General features: G+C 43.3%; 3 protein-coding genes across 5 annotated transcripts; all 3 read left to right on the forward strand.

The window, feature by feature from the left end:
• The first annotated feature begins 528 nt into the window (after window positions 1-528).
• LOC115581380 (beta-crystallin B3-like) lies at window positions 529-2,274 on the forward strand. Of its 2 annotated transcripts, none has more exons than XM_030416423.1 (6): window positions 529-643; window positions 965-1,062; window positions 1,159-1,277; window positions 1,395-1,527; window positions 1,620-1,762; window positions 1,851-2,274. In XM_030416423.1, exons 2-6 carry the CDS (start codon window positions 988-990, stop codon window positions 2,098-2,100), a joined length of 720 nt encoding a protein of 239 aa, XP_030272283.1. In that variant the 5' UTR covers window positions 529-643; window positions 965-987; the 3' UTR covers window positions 2,101-2,274. The 2 variants fall into 2 exon arrangements, with proteins under 2 accessions (XP_030272283.1, XP_030272282.1); XM_030416422.1 differs by having other exon boundaries at window positions 580-735.
• A 4,102-nt stretch (window positions 2,275-6,376) lies between these two features.
• On the forward strand, window positions 6,377-7,986 carry crybb2 (crystallin, beta B2). 2 transcript variants are annotated; one of them, XM_030416431.1, is made up of 6 exons: window positions 6,377-6,429; window positions 6,742-6,828; window positions 6,977-7,095; window positions 7,239-7,371; window positions 7,462-7,604; window positions 7,706-7,986. In XM_030416431.1, exons 2-6 carry the CDS (start codon window positions 6,766-6,768, stop codon window positions 7,872-7,874), a joined length of 627 nt encoding a protein of 208 aa, XP_030272291.1. In that variant the 5' UTR covers window positions 6,377-6,429; window positions 6,742-6,765; the 3' UTR covers window positions 7,875-7,986. The 2 variants fall into 2 exon arrangements, with proteins under 2 accessions (XP_030272291.1, XP_030272292.1); XM_030416432.1 differs by having other exon boundaries at window positions 6,396-6,435.
• An 805-nt stretch (window positions 7,987-8,791) lies between these two features.
• On the forward strand, window positions 8,792-12,051 carry ctu1 (cytosolic thiouridylase subunit 1 homolog (S. pombe)). The gene is made up of 3 exons (XM_030416401.1): window positions 8,792-8,978; window positions 10,274-10,776; window positions 10,863-12,051. The coding sequence occupies exons 2-3, from the start codon at window positions 10,281-10,283 to the stop codon at window positions 11,396-11,398; spliced, it is 1,032 nt and encodes a 343-aa protein (XP_030272261.1). The 5' UTR covers window positions 8,792-8,978; window positions 10,274-10,280; the 3' UTR covers window positions 11,399-12,051.
• Window positions 12,052-12,825: the final 774 nt, after the last annotated feature.

Below are 12,825 nucleotides of genomic sequence, written 5' to 3' on the forward strand. Positions count from 1 at the left end.
GCTTCAGTTGTTAAGCAGAATGCTGCAACTCTGTTTCACTGTGAAGCTGCAGAACTGTTCTGTGGACGACGACACTTCACCTTCAGACTTTACATCAGATCCACTTAACGATCAGTTTTGAGCGAACTGTTCCTTTAATGAGATTCACTCAGCTGCTTCACACTGTGAATATTTTTCGATCTTGCTGATGATCGTAACTTAGATTCATGAGAAGTTTGTCAGGAAGTTTGGGTTCGGTCGAGACTGGGTGTAGTCTGTGTGTGTGTGTGTCTGTGTGTGTGTGTGTGTGTGTGTGTGAGTGTGTGTGTGTCGGTGTGTGTGTGTGTGTGTGTTTGTGCTGAGCAGGGCTGTTTGCTGAATCCTCTTGGCTCTCTCTCCGTGTGCCCGCACACAGCGCTCGGTGGCAGCCAGGCGGACGGGCAGCGCGGCGTGTGCCAACACAGCTGCCTATTGAGAGGCAGCGTGACGGACACAATGTGAGCGACAGACTTGCTGTATCAACAGCTCCCCCTTTTCTGCTGTTGTGGCCAGAAATAAACCATAAATACCCCCCCTGTCCCTGCCCTCTAATGGCTCAACCCCACCAAACACCAAGTGGCACTGACAAAGAGGGACACTACCACTTCCTAGCAGGCATACCCAGGTAACAACCCCACTCTGGACTCACAGGGAGCAATCATAAGGCCAGTGCAATGGTGGAGGAGTTAGGTGGTGCTGCAGCGAGTGGAGACGCAGGTTTGGAGGATTTTTTTGGGTGTCATGGATCCAGATTCAGGACCGATGAGTGTTTCTATCTTCTCTGTCACATTTTTAAAGCAACATTAACACAATCCTCTTGTTCAAGGGTGAGTTTGAAACTGCACTGTGACACTGAGTTTCCTCCTCCTGTGTGCGTCTGTCTGTGCTCCACCCGTGCACGCCTGATGGATGGTGCTCTGTCTGTGTGTGTGCTGCTGCCACAAAGTGGAGGAGCGGTGGATCAGGAGGATGTCGGAGCAGCAGAGCGCCCCGGAGCAGCTGGCTGCTGGGAAGAGCCAGGGTGGAGCCGGTGCCACGTACAAGGTACCCTGGAAGTGACGTGACTGCAGGTGATGCTGCAGGTTTGAATCCCCTCCCCCCTCTTCCTCCTCCTGACTTCCTGCTCCATGTGTCATCCAGGTGGTGCTGTTCGAGTTCGAGAACTTCCAGGGCTGTAAGGCGGAGTTCTCTGCAGAGTGTAAAGACGTGACGGAGAAGGGACTGGAGAAGGTCGGATCTGTGATCGTGGAGTCGGGACCGTGAGTTAGATCCATGTGTTTGTTGTGCTGGTCGAGGTCTGTCTTCATCCACTTCCTGTCCGACACAAGACAAAAACCAGGTGGTAAGGTGTCTGATCTCCGTGTGTTTCCTCTCAGCTGGGCGGGTTACGACCGACACGGGTTCACAGGGGAGCAGTTCATCCTGGAGAAGGGCGAGTACCCACGCTGGGACACCTGGACCAACAGTCAGTGCAGCTACTCCCTCCTGTCTCTGAGGCCTCTCAAAGTGGTGGGTGACCTCGACACACAACACCGACGCTCAATCACAAAACATATCTCTGTTCTGTTTCCTGACTCTGTGTCTGTCCCCCCCTCTTGCAGGACAGCGCTGATCACAAGCTCCACCTGTACGAGAACCCTGGATTTACTGGGAGGAAGATGGAGATAGTGGACGACGATGTTCCCAGTTTGTGGGGCCATGGTTTCCAGGATCGTGTGGCGAGCATCAAGGCCCTGAACGGAACGTAAGCTCCTCCACACACCCTCCTGTCAGTCGTCTCTAACTGCATGTCTGGACTCAGTCTGACCCAGTTTTCTGTCTCCTCCCTCCAGATGGGTCGGCTACATGTTCCCCGGCTACAGGGGGCGCCAGTTCATCTTCGAGAGAGGAGACTTCAAGCACTGGAACGACTGGGAGGCCCCGGCGCCTCAGATCCAGTCAGTCCGACGTGTGCGGGACATGCAGTGGCACAAGAGGGGCTGTTTCATCGTCCCTGACCCGGCTCCAGCTCCGGCTCCGGGCCCCGATCCCGACCCCGCCCCAGCACCTCCCGCCCCGCCCGCCACAGCTGGAGCCAGCTGAGCAGGATCCTCACACACCCAACAAACCCCCCTCCATCCTCACCCACCCTCACCCATCCTCCCCCCCGGCCTGTGCCCACCCTCCACCTTAACCTAACCACAGCAGACGCTGCTTGTGCCCAGAGAGGAGTGCCATGTTTGTTTCAGTGGCGAATAAAAAGATGTTTGACCCGGAGTGTGTTGGTGATGTTCTCCTTGTGAGTCAAAGTGGGAAACACGAGGCGCAGCTTCATTTCTGCTCCTGATGAGGAGGTGTGTGTTGTGTTAGAGCCTCCTGCAGCTTCAGCAGCACGTCGCGCGCTGAGCTGAACATGTGGACGCACATCTGCATCAAGGCGGCGGAAGTGATGTCATACTAATCAGAGCGCCCCCCCCCCATAGTCATCACTGTGCGTTTCACCCTCCTGACATGTTGTGATTTTAGAAGAAGCTTCTTCTTCCTCCTCTGGCCTTCAGTAGACTAATCAAGATTTAAAATAAAAATGTTTAATTTCATGTTTTCACCTCCTCCGCTGTTTGTTCGTGTCACAGTCGGCCGTCACGTAGCAGAACACACGATTATCAACCTGAAGACGTCACGATGAGACACAGAAACTTAACTGTATATTCTGTGTTTCGTCTCTTTTTTGGCAAATTATGAACACTTAAGGAACATGTGAAGGGAGAGTGCCCTGCTGCAGAGACCAGCACCAAAACACAACACATGCTGGTCCTGCTGGTCACCAGTGTTTTGGTGCTGGTCTATGCTGGTTTTTCCAGCAGGGTGTGACCACAACTGAACAACAGCTCACATAAAGAGCAAATACACTGAATGAAACTTTCCATTTTATGGCATCCAGCGTTAACGTACAGTGACAACGTGAAGACGGAAACAGAAATGATTAAAGAGGCGATCAATAGAAATCATATCGATACGCAGCGACCGCCTCGTATCACACAGACGTTCAGCTGGAGGATAAAAGGCGTCAGAAGTGACAAATTTAGATCAAATACCTCCGCCAACCAAATCACACACACACACACAACAAACATGGATCCAATATTCATCTCAGTGTTTTAAACATGGAGGTAAAATGTTGATCTACTTCCTGTTTTTGTGCCACAAGTGAGATAGCTAAGAGCCACCTGTAGGAAGTTTCTGACAGGAAGTGTTAGTTAGTTAGTTAGTTAAGAATAAAAAAATAAACCAACAAACAGCCGACACAGGTGAAAACAGAACCTCCCTGTTGAAGTCAGAGCGACCCTGAACTAAAGAGGCGTCTCATCTATTCATTAACTTCCAGTCAAAAGGGAAGTTTAAAAATGTTCAACAAATGTTAAAATTAACACATTTTAAATCAAGTTTTTTCCGATGAGCACAAATAATTGTGTGAACATGACGTGAAACTCTCCCCTTAAAGAGAAGACATCCTCCTCTGACATCACGATCGGGGCGGGAAACTCAAACGCTGTTTCAGGTTTCATCTCGTGTAAAAAGAGAAAATCTGACGCGTCGTTATCAGCTCGCTGCTTCGACCAGCAACAAAAACAACAAGGAAAAGTGAAGCTCTGGAGAGACGTGAGGCTAAAAACAACATATTTAATAAGCCGTTAGCTTCCTGTAGACGGTGGCTAACATTAGCATTCAACCACTTCCTTGCTAACATTACACAATACAGGAGAAGAGGTGTGAATGAACTCCCAGCCTGGAGCAGAAACCCACTGAATGATCTCAAACTGTAATATTAGCTAGGAAGTGGTTGAATGCTAACGTTAGCTAACGTCAACAAACATGTAGTTTTATCTTGAAATTTGACCCGATGTGCCTCCAGATGTTCACGTCCCGTCGTCCCTTCAGTTTCTGATAAATCAGTAAACTGTGTCGGACCTGAAACACGGCAGCTGTTTTGTACCGTTACGATGCAAAATTGTTGCCCTGCTCGTTTCCTTTAACAGACTGAACTCCTGCACAGTGTCTCTCTGCCCATTCTGTTCACATTGTGTTAAATAATGAACACTTTGAGCAGCGACGTGTTTAAAGCTGCAACATGGAGCTTCATATTTATTCATTCTGGCGCCTCCTGTGGACAGAAGACAACGATGAGATGCTGAACTATCAGACTTTATATTAGCTACACTGTCGTTATAGTGCAACACATATAAACTATATTTGTAATATAGGAAGTTTAGTTTAATGCACATATTAATTATATTCTTTTAATTGTCTTTCCTCTCTTTGTTCATGTTGACTGTGACTCTGTCAGCAGCTGTGACTCTATAATTTATTCATAAGTATATTTAATCTGTGTGATACCAACTATAATCTCACTGTATCAGTGGAATTATATCATATTTATATTTAATATATATATTTATATTTCAGTTCACCATATTATTATACATTTCGATACGACTCTGTGTACATACTCTTATTTCTTTGTATTTATTCTCCATGTCTCCAAGTATCCAAGCATCAGTCCGGATCAATAGATGTCACAATAACTATATTATTTATACTATGTACATTTATATTTCAACAGTGCAATAATTCAATTCACTCAGTTACATTTTAAGTTTAATGTTCAATCATATCCTGACAAACAATTAAACTGTGCACTGACTCTGGTTTACAATCTGCTGTAAATTATTATCTAATATTACAGTTTTCTTATAGTTTGAAGCAAATATCTGTAAACATCAAAGTCATGATGTGATGTTGTAGTTTATTTCACATATTTTTACACATGTATCTATTTTTACATGATGGTATTTCTTTGTATCGATCCTCTTTTTCTTTCTATTGTACGAAACATTTTACCTGCAGCATCGTGAAACATCACTCTGTTGTTGTGTTTACATTTTTATTTATGTTTAATTTTCTCTCTCTTGTTTCACTTTTGAATAATCTTATTTCTTTCTACGTCTGTAAACTCAGACTGGTCTCTGGACGTATTTCACCCTGTCAGCAGTCAGAACTCTAAAATGTATTTATAATCATATTTAATCTGTGCAGAACTGACCGACTGTCTGATATTGACGATAATCCAACAGTGTGAAACTTCATCAGAATATTTTTGTGCATGTTTCAGTTCAACTAGTTCAGTTTGTACGATTGATGTGAAGTTAATCTGCTGCTGTCACTCAGCTGTGCAGCAACTCTGGAACAATCAATATTCAATCATCATATATAATGCAAACATCTTTACATTTGTATTTATAAATATGATTATTTCTTATTATATTTTCTCCATTATATGAATGAATGAATGCAAATGTATTGTGAAAACAAAAAACAAAAAGTTAAATTATTTCGATAATAAAGCATAACGAGATGAAAAGCACGTTACAAAGTATAATCTGACGTGTCTGAACAGGAGAAGGAAGAAGTTTACACTGATATATATATTTATATATTTATTTAATTTGTCTTATAATTTCTCTTTGCTGTGATGTTTCTCCTCTGAACTGAGCAGAGGATGAAACATCTGCCTTTATAAAACTCTTAATCTTATCTGACACATCCCACGTTAATGTCATGCACACTGATTATTGCCTAAATTTAAACCTAGTTTAAAGAAAAAAAAAGACTTTTCAAGATTAAAGATTCAATCATCATCACTTCTTTGTAATCTTGCACGTATTAAAACAACTCAATGCTCTCCCTCTGAGCTCAGAGCAACAGAAGAACAAATCAATATTTAAAATGTTAATATCTAAAACTGAAGCACAGGTAACATACAAACAGACGTTTGTTGATGTTCACACAGAAACTCTGATTCAGTAGCACCTGATATTATTCTCCTCCTGCAGGATTATTAACATGTGAGACCATTTAACCTAATAAAGCAACGAGATTTATTGTTTTTTTATTTCTTTACTGAGCGTTGTCAGTGCCAACAGGAGGAAGACAGCGTTCAACATGAAGCCTCACTTTTCTTTTCTAGAAGGGAAATATTAAACAAACGTTGACTTTGTGTGAATATTCAGCGCGTTGGTTGTGTTATTGAGCCTCTCCGGCACGGTAACACCCGTCTTTTACAGTCCTTCTCTCTCTCTCTGCCTCTCATTGTAGGTGTGGGACTCTTGGCACTGTTTGTGCTGAATCATGTGGATATTGAACAATGACTGGCTGCACAAAACTGACAACTAATGAAATAACTTTGTGGGTGTGTGATAGGCCGGGGTGGGGGGAGGCTACACGGTGACCCCACATTTCAGCGTGCTGGGCCTATGGCAGGCCGATCTGCAGGCCGGCTTGGACGCCGCGGGTACTGTTGGCAGAGTTTCCACCCCTGGGCGACCCGTATATATTGAGCTCCTCGTGCCATCACAAACACACTGGCACAGACAGGTACTGGTAAGAGGGTCGTGTTCGCTTTGCTGTATTTTATCAAGTTTATATATATTTTTTCATCAGCGTTTGTTTTCTGCGTATTTGAGAGTTTAGATTTTCTGTGATTCTGTATTCAGGAGGATGTGAAGTCTGTTTTGGAGGGAGAGGCTCTTTTGTCTACATCAGTTCAGTATGATAATAATAATAATACATCTTCTGGATTAACAGCAGTTTGACCTGCTGTAAACTTTATAAATCACGCACACATCTGTAGATATTTCTCAGAAACGATGACGTTATAATTTTCTGCCTTCTTGGTTGTTTTTCCAGCTTCTTCGTGCTGATCCGTTCACTATGGCCACAGACCACCAGAACCCTGCATCCAAGCAGCAGCAGCCCGGCGCCAGTGCGTTTAAGGTGAGAAGAAATGCAACACGTTCAGAGTTCAATCACAGTTTCTCCTTCGACGAGCTCTCCTCGCATCCTGCAGACATCACATGTGCACTGTTGAAGCCAAAACAACACGGTGGACAAACAGATCTGCTCCTCTTCTCTCTGCACACAGCTGGTTATCTATGAGCAGGAAAACTTCCAGGGACGCTGCCATGAGCTGACTGGCCCCTGTAACAACCTCCAGGAAGCAGGCGTGGAGAAAGTGGGCTCCATACTGGTGCTGTGTGGACCGTGAGTGTGGGTCAGAGACAGACAGACAACTAGAGCAGCACTTACAGAGCGCAGTCAGAGACAGAGGGAGTTTGGGATGGAAGGGAGGGAAATCAAAGTGTTTTCTGTCCTCCATTAATCACATCCTCCATGTCTCTCCTCAGATGGGTGGGATACGAGCAGCCCAGCTGTAAGGGGGAGCAGTATGTGTTTGAGAAGGGGGAGTATCCTCGCTGGGATTCCTGGACCAACAGCAGGCGCAGTGACATCATCGCTGCATTCCGCCCAATTAAAGTGGTAAGAAAGCCAAGATTCTTAATCTCCTCGTCAGTCCTCCCACCGTTAACAGTTCACCCCCTGAGGTTCAATGCTTCGCTCCTCTCTCAGGACAGCCAGGAGCACAAGATTGTCCTTTACGAAAACCCCAGCTTTGCAGGTAAGAAGATAGAAATCATAGACGACGACGTCCCCAGCTTTCACGCACACGGCTACCAGGAGAAGGTCTCCTCCGTTCGGGTTCAGAGCGGCACGTGAGTCCATCCACCCTGCAGACGTAAATCACTCCTACATGTTCACAATCACTCTGACTGTCTCTCCTCTGTTCTCCCTCTCTGTGCTCCTGGTGCACCAGTTGGGTGGGCTACCAGTATCCAGGCTACAGAGGCTATCAGTACCTGTTTGAAAAGGGGGAGTATAAGGACAACGCAGAGTTCGGAGCCCAGATTCCTCAGATCCAGTCGGTGCGGCGCATCAGAGACATGCAGTGGCATCAGAGGGGTGCTTTTCACCCCGTCAACTAAGCTTGTGACTCTTTCTTGTCCTGAACCCTGACCTCAGCAGCCTCGCCCCCCCAGCAGCAAAACCCTCTGTCCTCCATTTACACCCAACAGCATTTTGATATCTATTGCAGCTGCTGCAGTAGAGACATTCTTTGAAGCAAACTAATAAATCCTTATTGCTTATGTTTGAGTCGGGTGTGTGATTTACCTCACCAGCATCTTAGAGCTGCATCACAGATGGATTCAAGTGGTGTCAGGAAGGTTGAGTTGTTAACTAAATGTGTGTAAAAGAGAACTCCACCAATTTTACTCATACTCAGTCAAGTGTGTTTAGAGGTCTTGAGGAGAACTAGTGCAGATGTGAAAAAAGTAGTTCCAGGCCTTTCTATGGCTCCAGAAGCTGCATGTAGTCTGATAAATCTGACAGTGATATTACTCCGTGGCTACGTTGCATTGTTGGTAATGAAGGAAGAAGAAAAGAGGAATAACAAAGGTGATATCTCTCCATAACGACCTTGACTGTCGACCACTTTCCAAAACCTTTACCATTACATTACCCACAATGCAACATAGCCACAGAGTGACATCCCAAGGGGTATTTATTTTCACATATGCAGTGTCACTCCCCAAGACCTGTAAACAAATGTTGATGGGTAAGATTTATGGAGTTATCCTTTAAAATCTTTTAAAAGTATGCTACTTCAAAAACAAGTAAAAACAATGAATACAAGTTTTTTCTGGCGTTTATAATGAATAAAAAAGGAGAATTGTCTTTTTAAAAAGTCCCTAAACTCCAATCAAATGTTACCCTTTAAGATAAGGCGTTTTAAATGAAGTCAAAGTAGATATTTTGAGTAAATAATGTGTGTTTGCAGTCTACAGTACAGTTTCATGTGCACTGACCAACTCTGACCAGTGGGGGCGCTGCAGGGGCTCAACATATCGTCACTTCCGGTCCCGAGAGGAAGAGGGGCTAACGACACATGATGAAACAACATGCTAGCGACGATATCAAGTTGTGTCAAATTTAAGTTGTTTAAGTAACACAAGTAAATATTTAGCAGTGGTTTAATCTGTGAACTTCCTCCTCACGTTCTCACGTCAGACATCTCACCGGAAGACTTGGTATGAAAGCGTTTCTTGATATAAATGTGGCTACATAGTTAGCTTAATTTGGCTAGCTAGCCCTGAAAACACGTTTAATGTTGACCCTCTGTTGAAATCGTTTTTGGTTATAATAGCTAACAATGTTGTCGAACCCGTCAGCTTATTAACTGCCAGTGTTCGTGTGCTTGTAAATATTAAGTTTCGGTGGTTGTCTGTATCAACTTCATTCCATAAAGACCACTCGACTACCTCACTTCTCGTGTCGCTTGCTGAATTTCATTTTCAAAAGTGGCAATTAATTAAATGTGCTTCGCACATTCTTGTTAGACGATGATTAAAGATGTTTTATGAGTCATTGTGTTATACTCCATCATTCGGCATGCCTTTAAACACACCAGTCTGCTAATATTACTGGTTTTGTTCAAGTTACCTCCTTAACCTGCTGTCCTTACTGTAAACAGCTCCTTCGTTTCTGCGCAGTGCATTATGGGTTAATGGTTAAAAGTTAATTTAGTATAAGTTGGAATCACTGATATACTGTACATACACCTGCAGTTAAATTTAAAATCTTGGTATTGTGTAAGTGCTGTACTTAAGATGGTCTTTACTTGAGTATTTCCATTTTCTGCCACTTTATTCTCCCACTCCTACATTTATTTGATTACTTTAGTTGCAAATTCAGAGGCTCTCACCTGAGGTGTGTTACCTGTTGGATAGTGTTGCTGCAGGGAGTGAGACCACTGAGCAGGCTTGATCAAATATCGCAATAGATGATATTATCGTAATCAAAGTGATTTATTTTATTCTATTTGTATTTTCTGTTGATTAATATAATGAGAAACAAACTCAGAAGTTGATTCACTTCTTTCATTCTCCACAAACCTTACTTTTAAATAATAAAATAACGTACCGCCGTGTGTTGCCTTCCCCTCCACAAAAGCTCTGTGTGCATTTTCTTTTCATAATAGAAGCCTGAAGATGCAACAACAGCTGTTCGATATTGTGAAAAATATTGCATGTGATGACAGATATCGTGACACTGCATCAGAGCCAAAGCAGCATATTTTTAGATTGATTGATTGATTTGTATTCCAGGGGACTGTTTAATATAATTATAGTGTGAAATCACTTATATTTAATGTGTTTGCAAAGGAAAGAGTAAAAGCCATAGACACGTGAACCTGGTTCCTGTTCTATTGAGGCACCTGCAACAACAAGATGAAGCTCTGCAGGTTGATTTATTTCAAAGACTGTGACATGAAAATGTTCAGGAACATTTGTGTGACGATTTTCTTAATGTTGTTCCTTTGAAGAGTCACGATGCCTGTCCTGTGCAGCAGCTGTGGGAACAAGCGCGCCGTTCTGAAGCGTCCAAAAACAGGCCACTCGCTGTGTAAGGAGTGCTTCTTCTGGGCCTTCGAGGAGGAGGTGCATCAGACGATCGTGTCAGCCAAGCTCTTCAATCACGGGGAGAGGGTCGGCATCGCTGCCTCCGGTGGGAAAGACTCCACGGTGCTCGCACATTTGATGAAGCTCCTGAACGAGCGGTACAACTACGGCCTCGAGCTGATGCTCCTGTCGGTGGACGAGGGGATCACTGGTTACAGAGACGACTCTTTGGAGACCGTAAAGAGGAATGAGCAGCAGTACGAGCTGCCGCTGAAGATCGTGTCATACGAGGAGCTGTACGGCTGGACGATGGATGCTATAGTGAAGCAAGTGGGACTGAAAAACAACTGCACCTTCTGTGGAGTGTTCAGGAGGCAGGCGCTCGACAGAGGAGCCATCATACTCAAGGTGGACAAGATATGTACAGGTAACTCCAGATCCAGAAAGCCCTTTGGTGTGATGTCAGAGAATAAACTGTTAGAATTTGATTTAAAGGGTTTTTTTTGTCCGCAGGTCACAATGCGGATGACGTAGCAGAGACAGTTTTGATGAACGTCTTGCGGGGGGACATAGCTCGACTTCGCCGCTGCACCGCCATCTCCACATCCAGCGAGGGCGACGGGGTCGTGCCGCGCTGCAAGCCGCTCAAATACGCATATGAGAAAGAGATCGTTCTGTACGCTTACTTTAAGAAACTGGACTACTTTTCCACTGAGTGTATCTATTCTCCCAACGCCTACCGAGGCTACGCCAGGACCTTTTTAAAGGACCTGGAGAGTGTGAGGCCCAGCTCCATCATGGACGTCATCCACTCAGGAGAGAACCTGTCAGTGCGGGAGGGCGTGAAGATGCCTCAGCAGGGAACATGTAACCGCTGTGGATACATCTCCAGTCAGGCTCTGTGTAAGTCCTGCGTGCTGCTGGAGGGGCTGAACCGCGGCCTGCCCAGGCTGGGCATCGGAAAACACCACCGGCTGCACGACAAGATCCTCTCCCAGCAGCCGCTCACTGAGAAGGAGGAGAGGAAGCTGAAAGCCGTCGACTTTTGACAAATATTATCCCTTTTTTATTGAATACTGAATATATATCATGAATTTTTAGAATAAACTACAAGGCAAGTCTAATAAAATCAATTATCTTGTTAGTTTTTCATTTATCATCAATGAAATATTTATTAAAAGTTTCTTTGGAATATTTAAATGTAGTGGTAACACCCTGACAGTAAGGCTGCATTAATTATAATGAGTTAAAACCAGTAATAAGCATTAATGTGTTCATGTTGCTTCATTTAATAGTTTATAAAGATCATTTACCTTAAATTCATCCTCAACAATGTTAACTAGAGACATTTGTTAACTTACTTAATGCTTATTACTGCTTTAACATTGTGTTAATTAATGTTCACTTTTGTAAAGTGTGAACCTCTCAGACCAGTGAAGCATCTTCACAGCAAACAAAGTCCAGGATCACTGAGGTATCATGTGGATGTTTCCAGTGATTTCAGTAACTCTCTGTTAATCCGCCGTGATGTTCAGTGAGAGAGAGTTGGTGCAGTTAACCTGCAGCAACAGGAGGTGGTGGAAATACTTTAATGTCTGTAAAAGCTTCGGTACCAAGTTAATTCTCGGGAGGTTGTGATGACGATGTTGGTTACGTTCCAAAGTGATTATGAACTTTAATTTAATAAATGTTTTGTCATATATCTTTGTAGTTCTCCTGTTTTTCTTGTTTCAGGTGTGGGTGCCGTTATTCATCAATCTAATGACGTGTCTCTGTGAGAAGGTTTATTAATATGAACAGAGTTCAAATATAAATCCTTATATTGATTTTAAGAACGTACAGGGTTGAGTGAGGGTCCTTGTTTCTCTGGGATATTTTGGCATTTATGAACATTAGTACATATCAGGTTTTGCCACTTGCATATTTTAAACGTAAAATACTTTAAAACTTGTAACACAAAAAAGTGTCTGAATGTCAGTAATCAAATGGGGAAGTTTCATGTGATGTACCGTTAAAAAATGTTATCCCAGTTTTTTTTTTTTTTTTTATCAAGCCATTAATATTAATCTGACAGTTTATATGACTAATCAATTAATTCTTTAGCCTATAAAATGCCCCAAAAAATTAAAAATGTGCTCATAACAAATTTCCGGAGCCCAAACTGATGTCTTCAAGTTGGTTGTTTTGTCTTTAAATGGCACAAAAAACTGAACTTTGAATACAAAATGATATTCGGGGAAAGTTTCATGGGGATTCATGTGGTTTGATTCTCTCAGAAGCTTCAACGAGATGTTGTTGACATCACTCCTTCAAGAAGTGACTGAATCAATTAATCGATGGTCAAAATAGGTGCCAATTAATATTCTGGCCATTGACTAATCAATAAATCAAATAATTGTTACAGCTGTAATCAAAAATATATTTTAACTTTTTTTTTTTTTTTTTTAAATAAACATGAACATCAAACAAAACTTTT

Source organism: Sparus aurata, chromosome 5 (genome assembly GCF_900880675.1).
Source record: "Sparus aurata chromosome 5, fSpaAur1.1, whole genome shotgun sequence".
NCBI classification, from domain to species: Eukaryota; Metazoa; Chordata; class Actinopteri; order Spariformes; family Sparidae; genus Sparus; species Sparus aurata.

Coding starts and splice junctions, on each gene's coding strand:
- LOC115581380 (XM_030416422.1), top strand. CDS start 693: ATGGTGGAGGAGTTAGGTGGTGCTGCAGCGAGTGGAGACGCAG. Junction 1,063..1,158: donor GAGCCGGTGCCACGTACAAG/GTACCCTGGAAG, acceptor TGTGTCATCCAG/GTGGTGCTGTTCGAGTTCGA. Junction 1,278..1,394: donor GTGATCGTGGAGTCGGGACC/GTGAGTTAGATC, acceptor GTTTCCTCTCAG/CTGGGCGGGTTACGACCGAC.
- crybb2 (XM_030416431.1), top strand. CDS start 6,766: ATGGCCACAGACCACCAGAACCCTGCATCCAAGCAGCAGCAGCCCGGC. Junction 6,829..6,976: donor CCGGCGCCAGTGCGTTTAAG/GTGAGAAGAAAT, acceptor CTCTGCACACAG/CTGGTTATCTATGAGCAGGA. Junction 7,605..7,705: donor GTTCGGGTTCAGAGCGGCAC/GTGAGTCCATCC, acceptor CTGGTGCACCAG/TTGGGTGGGCTACCAGTATC.
- ctu1 (XM_030416401.1), top strand. CDS start 10,281: ATGCCTGTCCTGTGCAGCAGCTGTGGGAACAAGCGCGCCGTTCTGAAG. Junction 10,777..10,862: donor GGTGGACAAGATATGTACAG/GTAACTCCAGAT, acceptor TTTTGTCCGCAG/GTCACAATGCGGATGACGTA.